At 35.3% G+C, this 10,434-nt stretch overlaps 1 protein-coding gene across 1 annotated transcript; it reads left to right on the forward strand.

Annotated features, from left to right (window-relative positions):
- The first annotated feature begins 738 nt into the window (after nucleotides 1-738).
- On the forward strand, nucleotides 739-1,701 carry LOC118855059 (olfactory receptor 5AS1-like). Its single transcript, XM_036765187.1, has one exon. The coding sequence runs from the start codon at nucleotides 739-741 to the stop codon at nucleotides 1,699-1,701; it is 963 nt and encodes a 320-aa protein (XP_036621082.1).
- Nucleotides 1,702-10,434: the final 8,733 nt, after the last annotated feature.

A 10,434-nucleotide genomic window follows, 5' to 3' on the forward strand; every position in this document is an offset into this window, starting at 1 on the left:
ATAGAGAGGATGAATAAATTAGTCAGCATCACAGAACTAGTAAGTGTCTGTGGATTCACTGAAATCCAGGTTTTCCTGACATCTTATGCAACACTCTATCCATTGTGCCACATTGTTTTCAGGAAATATTTATTTTCCTCAGGTGAAATTTACTAGGAACATAATATGTCATTATTGATTTGTGAATTCTCTTCTTGTACTCCTTTTATTATCAAAATTTGAAGGGCCTGATGAGGAAAGGGGAATAGAAATCTTTGAGTCAGAAATATTTGAAATGCCACATCTGAGTGAAAATTAACTTCATGACAATGGATAAATCATTTGAATCATCTGGGCCTCAGTTTGCATATCTTTAAAAGAAGCTATACATAGCAGTAACACCAACCTCACAAAACCGATGTGAAAATCAAAGGAGAAAATAAATATTATATTTGCAATGAATTTTAAAAGCCCGTATACATAGCTTTGGCCATTATTATTTCATTAGAATTAGCATTTCCTGATTAACTAGGGGTTCCTTGCCATCACTGTTGCACATCATTTAAGACTTTCCCTTAAATATAGAGTTCTTGAAGATTAAATGTTTTCTTGATGAGACAGGTAAGACATTCTTATCTCTTTATTCATTTTCACAGAAGTCAGATAGAACACATTCTGGAGCTATCCGATAACACACACCCCAATTGAAAACCCCACCTACTATTGATCTCATTTGTGAAGGTCTTCCCAAAAGAGAAGATGACTGAGAGGAATTATACTGCACCAACTGAGTTTATTTTTATTGGCTTCACAGATTACCTACCACTCCAAATCACTCTTTTCCTTTTGTTTTTGGTCATCTACATTTTGACCTTGGTGGGAAATATTGGTTTGATAGTCCTGGTCAATACTGATTCTAATCTTCAAACTCCCATGTATTATTTTCTCAGTAATCTCTCCTTTCTAGACATCAGCTATTCCACGGCCATAACTCCCAAGATGCTAGCAAACTTTTTGTCTTCTAAGAAGAGCATTTCCCTGTATGGTTGTGCCCTTCAAATGTACTTCTTTGCTTGCTTTGCTGATGCAGAATGCCTCATTCTAGCTGCAATGGCCTTTGACCGCTATGCTGCTATCTGCAAACCATTGACATATTCAACACTTATGTCCAGGAAAGTGTGTGTTTCCTTCATAGCTTTGGCTTATTTCAGTGGAAGCATGATTTCACTGGTTCATGTGTCTATGACCTTCAGGTTGCCATTCTGCAAATCCCATGTCATCAATCACTTTTTTTGTGACATACCTCCGTTACTAGCTTTGTCTTGTGCCAGCACCTCCCTCAATGAACTTCTGCTCTTTGCTTTATGTAGCTTCATCCAGACCAGCACTTTTGTGATCATTTTCATTTCTTACTTCTGTATCCTCGTTACAGTCCTGAACATTAAATCATCTGGAGGAAGAAGTAAGACCTTTTCCACTTGTGCTTCCCACCTAATAGCTGTTACTTTATTCTATGGGACACTTTTGTTCATGTACTTACGCCCCACCACCAAATACTCCCCAGACACAGATAAAGTGATTGCTGTTTTTTATACTGTCGTCTTCCCCATGTTTAATCCCTTTATATACAGTTTGAGAAACAAAGATGTGAAAAATGCACTCAAAAAATTGTTGGACAGGATATCCTCAAACCAATATTGCCATAAGATAAGGAATTTCTGAGTATCTTAGAGCTGAAAAGGACCCTAGAATATATGTAGCTTAAAGAATAACTGTTTAGTAATTTGCTTTATTATATCCCCAACAAGTTATCACCTAGTGTTAACTCGAACACCTCTAGTCATCCCACCACTCTCTGAGAAAGTGTATTGTACCTTGGGAAGGTTCTAAGCATTAAGCAAGGTCATTGGGAAGGAAGGGAACTGAATTATCATGAGCCCAACTTTCCATATATTGTTTAGTACAGCATACTTCTCTCAGACATAAAGTTTTCTCCAGTTGGCAGGAGCTGACATGGTCCTTTAAAAATGATAAAGAATTAAAAACTAAGTTCTTGCAAAGATGTTTCAAATTGTCCCTTGGAAAAGCATATCATTTTAACTGGTAGCATAATATGGAAAAAACTAGGGGATTAATATGCTGGACTCCTCACCTGTGCACTCAGCTTGAAAAAGGTATTGTACTACATCTAGGGGAGTAATCCTCAGTAATAGGACAGGATAGATGGAAGTAAAAGAGATTTCTCATTCTTTTCTGAATTAAGAGACAAAACACTGAATAGTTTTGATTAGAGACCTGACTAATAAGTTCAGCATATCTGGTTCAAATCTTTCCTTTAACATATGCTGAATATAAATGTGGTCAAGTTACTTAATCTCAACTTGGCCTTGGAAAGACCTAAGATTTTAGGCTTCAGAGATGGATCTAACCTGTGTTAACAGAGAAGTTATCTTAGGAATTCTCTACACAAATGAAATCACAGGTTCACTATACATATTTTCTCAACAAACACAGGAGTCATGAACTTAAACTTTCAACAAGCACTCAAAGAAATTTGCCAATTTAGGGAATACATACTCCACTTAATCAGAAGTAGAAAGATATAACAACCATTTGTTTTACTAAATATTTATACTTTTTGAATGCCTGTTCTGCCAAGTTGTTGTTCATCCTTCATTTTTGAAGACTACCAATGCCATCACAGGGTGATGCCTTGATTTTAGTGTGAACTGAATTTCAGTGAGGTAGAATTACCAATTCCTTCAGCTTCACTCTATCTTCCTGAGTCATTGAAATCCAGGGGCAAGACAAAAGTCAAGATGACTGGTGACGATCCAGGATCCAGTGGATGACCTTGGCATCTTTGATGTCTGACCAAGCTATAAGTGTTCCACACTTATAGCTTCAACTGCCTTCATGGCCACTGGAACAAAGTATTCCCATGCCACTGCGGAAACTCTTCATATGTTTGGAGTAAACATACTCCCATGTTAACAACAGGTTTCAGGTCTGTTGGTTTCATTCAACCTGGTTTATCTTGTCTGCCAAGACAGTTTTACTGTGGTATGAATGCTTCACATGCTACAGCTTCTTGGAGACCCAGGTGGGAATTGGGCAAAAAGTAGAAACCAAAGGTGGATGAGCAGCCCTAAAAAGCACCCAGCAAGACTTCACACCAAAGATACTAGTCTTCCTTAACAGCACACACACCACTGTCTTCAAGTGTCTAGTTTCTAGAAATCATAATGGCCAGTGACTGCAGCCACATGCAATACTAAGTCATATAAAGTGGAACCAATTAGCAAAACCATAAAATTTCTTAACTATAGGGGTCCAGAATGTTTCTGATCCAACCCATGTGTCAAGAAGAATCCTCTCTACAAAATCATAATAGGCAATTGGCTCTCCAACCTATATTTGAAGACATCTAATTATTGGGAAACACATGTGTAGAAACAAATGTCAACCCCTTTCTACATTTTATATACTGTAACACTAAAATCTTGCTCTGATGAATCTGTAAGGGTAGTTGTATATCAATTACCCTAGACCTATTTAAAATAAATTACTTCTGTCATTTCAACTTTTTGACATGTTTTAGACATGCTTGTGGGACTTCTATAAAGTGAGAAAACTAGTAGGTAATAGGAGATTTGGAGGGAGGGAGAGAGGTAGCAGTCTTCAAGCCAAGATTCTGAAAAGGAATACTATAGGAAGGAAAAGAAGAGTCCTGGTCATAGCCTTTGACTCTGTGTCAACATGAAGGAAGCCTTATGAATTTCATACCATCGAAGATGAAGACTTTTCATCCATGTCTAAGAAATACCTCTGCAATCGTACTGATTCTATAATGCCTGCATGGGGAGCAAAGTTCAAATCAGAAACAATGAGAGAAGCAGTAATCAGCATTATATAAGGAGTCCAGTTGAATTAGTATACTTATGCCTCAGGGAAAAGTCATGAGTAATTCATGCAGTGAGAAAAGATCTTTCCGAAAAATTTGTGAGCAGTAAATTATCCTTTGCTAGATGAACTTTCTAAAAGTTGCAACTGTATCCTCCAGGATTATGCAGATAATTATGGGAAAGTATAACACAGATTTCGGGGAGGAAAATTTTGGATGAATTGTACTACTGTGATAAATATTCTTTTCTGAATTTCTTGAGGTTGTCTGAGTAATTGATATCAACTAATAATCATGGTGGGAATACATTGATGTAGGCTTGTGAGCTATAACTTTGGAAAGACTCCTTAGCAATTTCTCTAGAATTCTGAGAAGATATATACATATATATGTACATATATGTGTATATATATACATATATATGTACATATATATGTATATATATACATACATATATATATATGTATATATATACATATATATGTACATATATATGTATATATATATACATACATATATATATATGTATATATATATATATATACATATATATATATATATATATATATATATATATATATATATGAAGCTAATCTGCCAATAGGAATAGGATTTAGAAAGAGTGAGTCTAGTCAGGAATACTTGACCTAGGGAATGATATAAAATTAGGACATAAAGCCCTCAAAAATAAAGAAAAATAGAAATATGATTCACCTCTTGTCAAATCATAACAAAATAAAATTATACTGAATAAAAGGACATGGAAGCAGAGATCAATACTTATTTGAAAACTAAATAATCTTAAAGAGTGAGTGGATCAAAGAACAAATCATAGAAATATCAATAATTTTCTTAAAGATAATGACACTAAGGTGGAAATATCAAGTTTTGGGTCATTTAGCTAACGTAGTATTAGAGGAAATTGTTATATCTCTAAATGTTTACAGAGGAGAGAGGGAGGGAGGGGGGAGACAAAGAGAAAGAGAGAGAGAGAGAGAGCACAAATCATTTTTGGGTGTACAACAAATAAAGCTAGGAAAAGAACAAATTAAAAATCCCCAATTAAACACCAAAATGGGAATCTGGAAATTAAAGGCAAGATTATTAAAACTGAAAGAAGATAATTGTTTAATAAATAAAACCAATAAATATTTGGACTATTAGTTGATTTTTTTTAAAGAAAAGTATTACTCCCAAAAATGAAAATGATGATTGAGCCACCAATGCAGAGAAAATTAAAGCATTTAGTAGGAAGGGTTTTTTTTGCCTAATTTTATGCCATAGAACTGACAATCTAATTGAAATGGGTAACTATTTTTAAAAATAAATATTGTCTAAGTAGATAGAAAAAATACAATATTTAAAACCCTATCAGGCAAAAAAAAAAAGAAAGAAAAACAGAGCATTTAACAAGCCATGAAAGAAGTCCCTGAGGAAAAAAAAAATTACTCAGTACAGATGAAGTTAAAAGTACCATGTGTCCCCATGTATAAGATGCACCCTTTTTTTGAAAAATTTGGGATCTAAAAACTGGGTGCGTCTTATACAGAGGTTGCAGATTTTTTTAATTGCATTTCCCCCTTTTCGCACTTGTTTTTGTGCTCATTGTTGTAGTTTTTTCATGCATTTCCCACTTTTTTTTACTTGTCTTTGTGCTCATTGTTTCACATTTGTTACTGGCATACTAGGTTACATTTTGCCTTGTTCTGCCCAGAAATGGCTCAGAAAGTTTTCATACAGTGAAGAATTCAAGTTATAAGTGATCCAGTTTGCACAAGTGAATGGAAATCGTGCTGCAGAATGTAAGTTTGGTCCCCCTCCAACTGAGAAAACAATCCGAGACTGACTACAAGAAGAAAAAACCCTATTGAAAATGCCACAGCAGAAGAAGGCCATGAGAGGCAAGTCAGCAAAATGGCCTGATTTAGAGAGGGAATTGAAGATATGGATTGAAGAGAAAAGGGCAATTGGAATTCTTGTGTCCACAAAGATGGTTCAGCATGGGGCAAGAAGAATTGCTGATGAAAAAGAAGTTACTGATTTCAAAGGAGGACACAATTGGCACTTCAGGTTCATGAAAAAGAATGGACTAAGCGTGCATACATGCACCAGACTTGCTCAAAAGATGCCTGAAAGCTATGAGCAAATGAATAAAACTTGAGTTCAATAAATTTATTTAATACATTTTTTTTCAAATTTCAGGCCTCAAAATTAAGGTCCATTTTATACTTGGGAAATATGGTAAATTCTACCAGACATTTCTCAGGACAAAATAAAGATAACATTATGCAAACTGTTTAAAAATATAGATAAAGGAATACAACCAAATTCCTTTCATGAGACAAATATGGTTTTCATACCTAAACAAAGAGCAAAAAGAGAAAAAAAAAACTAAATGCCAATCTCCATTAAAAATATTCATAAAACATTTAAATAAAATGCTAACACATAGATCAGAGCAATATAACTCAGAGATCATACACTATGACGTACGGTATTTTTACCAGGAATGCAAGGCTGATTCAATATTAGAAAAACTATCAGTGAAGAGAGGAGGCAAATGGAGCAGAGAAGCCAGGAGACTGTTTGAGCTATTTATAGTTTCCTTTAAAACAACTTTAAATCAAGCCTTTAAAGGGACTCTGGAGTGACAACCTACAAAAAGATGGAGTGAAACAATTTTCCAGTTCAAGAGAACTTATAAGGACTTCCCAAAAAGTCTGTCTCACTAGAGTAAAAGGTGAACACAGCCTTTTCCTGATGGTGTCTAGACAAGCCAGCAGGTAGCTTAAACTATAGCACAGATCAGCATCTGAGGTCCCTTGGTCCTGGCTCAGCAGGTCAGTGGCACAGTAAGTCAGCAGCGAGGCCTCCAGTCTCAGTGCAGAAAGCATATTGCCAGCCCCAGAAAACAGGTAAAAATAATCATGACTAGGCTGGGCCACCCCAGTGCAGTGAGCAAAAAACCAGCAACTTTGATCCCCACATGGAAAGTTAGTGACCAGTCTCTGGCCCCCAGAACAAGAAGCTTGGGACAGTGCCCCCCATGCCCTGGGCAAAGAGCTCTACTTTAAAAGCCACAATATAGGCAAGAAAATGAGCAAGAAACAAAAATAGAACCTTTACCATAGAAAACTACTTGGTGACAGGAAAGATCAAAACAAAAATTGTGTGTGTGTGTGTGTGTGTGTGTGTGTGTCCACTGAAAATAAATTCTTAAAAAGTAGAATTGGTGAATGGAAAAGGAGGTACAAAAGCTAACTGAAGAAAATAATTCCTTAAAACTTAGAATTTTAGAAGCTAATGTAGGAGAAGCTAATGACTCTATGGGATATCAAGAATCAGTCAAACAAAATTAAAAGAATGAAAAAATAGAAGAAAATGTAAAATACCTCATTGGAAAAACAACTGATACAGATAACAGATACAGAAGAGATAATTTAAGCTTTAATGGTCTACCTGAAAGCCATGATAAAAGGAGAGCTTGGACATCATCTTTCAAGAAATTATCAAGGAAAACTGCCCTCATATCCTAGAACCAGGGGGGTAAAAGAATCATTGAAAGAATCCACCGATCATTTCCTAAAACAGATCCCAAAATGAAAACTCCAAGTATATTTAAACCAAATTCCAGAATTGTCAGCTTAAGAAGAAAAACTGAAAGAAATCAGAAGGAAATAATTGAAATATCATCAAAACACAGTCAAGATTATGCAGGAACTAGCAGCTTCTACATTAAAAGATTGAAGTGCTTGGTATATATAATACTCCAGAATACAAAGGAGCTTGAGGTACAACCAAGGATCAATTACCCAGCAAAACTGAGTATAATCTTTCAGGGGAGGAGATGGACATTCAATGAAATAGGGGAATTCCAGTGTTCCTAAGGCCAGAGCTCAACAGAAAATTTGATCTTCAAATACAAGACTGAAGAGAAGCATAAAAAGGTAAAAAGGAAAGAAAAAAAATCATGTTATTCAATAAAGGTAAACTGTTTACATCTCTACATGGGAAGATAGTACTTGTAACACTTGAGAAGTATATTGTTATCATGACATTTAAAAGGGCATATATATAGACAGGGAGTCTGGGCACAAATTGAATTTTATATGATGCTAAAATATATTAATTAAAGTGTGAAAAAGTATTGTACTGGGTGAAGAGGAAAGGAGGAGACACAAAAGGTAAATTACATCAGTAAATTGCAAAATGGAGGGAGGAAAGAAGGGGGGAGGTGAGCATTGTTTAAGCCTTACTTTCGTTGGATTTGACTCAGAGGGAAAAATATACCCAATCAATTGGGTACAGAAATCTATCTTACCCTATAAGAAATAGGAGAGGGTAAGGGGAAGAAAAGAGAGGGGGTCAATAGAAAGGACACAGAAGGGAGGGAAGAAGTAGTGGGGGGAAGAGGTAAGAAAAGGGAGGAGGGCTAATAAAAAAGGAGGGCAGACTGAGGGAGGTGGTGGTCAGAAGCAAAACACAGGTGAGGAAGAAAAGGGAGAAAAGAGAGAGAAAATTATGAATGGGGGAAATAAGATAGAGAGAAAAACATCATTAGTAATCATAACTATGGATGTGAATGGGATGAACTCTCCCAGAAAACAGAAGCAGACTGCAGAGTGGATTAAAAACCATAATCCGGCAATATGTTGTCTACAAGAAACATATTTGTAGTAGAGAAATACAGAGTAAAGGTAAAAGGCTAAAGATGAATATATATTATGCTTCAGCTGGAGAAAAAAAAAAAAACAGGGATAGCAATCCTGATCTCAGACAAAGCACAGAGAAAAAATTGATCTGCTAAAAGATACCATAGATAAAGAAGTAATTTCAATACTAAACATATATGCACCAAGTGCTACAGCATCCAAATTCTTAGAGAAGTTAAGTGAGTTATAGGAAGAAATAGACAGCAAAACTATACTAGTTGGTGTAGGGGGCTAGCTCAGAGATGGTCTGTGGTGAGAGAGGTAAATGACAGGTTTTCCTTTAAGCCTGAGCCTGTTCTGGCTACCCTCAAGGATGTGCAGAATGGCATGTGGAGATCCAGCTATATCTTGGTAAGTGTCCTAGGCCTGTGCAAGGCAAGACCGTACAAGATAAGAGGTCACGGGTCTGGAACCACTCTCGCAGCTGTTATCCAGATGGGAAAGAACAGAAATGTTTCAAGTATGAGTATCTGCATGGGAATTATCAGGAATGTTGCAATATAGTGAGCATGATATAACTAAGCTACATGGGCTACAGTGAGACATGTGGCAGGATGTCCCAGTAAAGTATCAAAGATGTTCCAGTAAAGTAACAAAGCAATGCATTACGTAATGGTTCAGAAGCATTAGGTAATGGTTAAGAAACAGTATAAAAGTCTGTTGCTTGCTTGAACAAAGTTGAGTTCTGATTCAGATTCCACTCGACTCGTGTCATTTCATTTCTCCATGGAGCGCATGAAGTTGCTGGTTGGCTTCAGGTTGGAGACCTCAATCTCCCCCTCTTAGTACTAGATAAATCTAACCACAAAATAAATAGAAAAGAAATCTAAGAGATGAATATAATCTTAGAAAAGTTAGATATAGTAGATCTCTGAAGAAAACTGAATGTGGATAGAAAGGAATATAATTGTTTTTCAGTAGTACATGGCACCAACACAAAAAATTGACCATGTACTAGGACATAAAAACCTCACAATACAATGCAGAAAGGCAGAAATATTAAATGCATCCCCTTCATATCATGATGCAATAAAAAATGCATGTAATAAAGGGCCATGGAAAGACAGACTAAATTTGATTGGAAACTAAATAACTTAATCCTAAAGGAGGAGTGGATCAAAGAACAAATCACAGAAACAATAAATAACTTCATCCAAGAGAACGACAATAATGAGACAACATGCCAAATCTTCTGGGATGCAGCCAAAGTAATTCTTACGGGAAATTTTGTATCTCTCAATGCTTACATGAATAAAATACAGAAAAAGGAGATCAACAAATCAGGCAGGCAACTAAAAAAGCTAGTAATAGAACAAATTAAAAATCCCCAATTAAATATCAAATTAGAAATTCTGAAAAACAAAGGAGAGATTAATAAAAATGAAATTAAGAAAGCTATTGAATTGATAAATAAAACTAAGAGCTGGTTTATGAAAAACAACAACAAAATAGATAAATCTTTGGTTAATTTGATTTAAAAAAGAAGAAATAAAATTACTGGTATCAAAAATGAAAAGGGTAAATTCACCATCAATGCAGAGGAAATAAAAACAAAAATTAAGAGCTCTTTTGTCCAACTGTATGCCAACAAATTTGACAATTTTAGTGAAATGGATTAATATTTACAAAAAAGCCTTATTAATTGTCCAGATTAACAGAAGAGGAAATAAAATACTTATATAACTCCAAATCAGAAAAAGAAATGGAATAAGTCATCAGTGAACTCCTTAAGAAAATCTCTAAGTCCAGATGGATTTACAAATTAATTCTATCAAACATTTAAAGAACAATTAATATCAACACCATATAAACTATTTGGGAAAAATGGGCAAAAAGGAG

This window comes from Trichosurus vulpecula, chromosome 6 (genome assembly GCF_011100635.1).
Source record: "Trichosurus vulpecula isolate mTriVul1 chromosome 6, mTriVul1.pri, whole genome shotgun sequence".
In the NCBI taxonomy this organism is placed as follows: Eukaryota; Metazoa; Chordata; class Mammalia; order Diprotodontia; family Phalangeridae; genus Trichosurus; species Trichosurus vulpecula.

Excerpts from the sequence above, each read along its gene's own strand:
- LOC118855059 (XM_036765187.1), top strand. The coding sequence starts at position 739 with ATGACTGAGAGGAATTATACTGCACCAACTGAGTTTATTTTTATTGGC.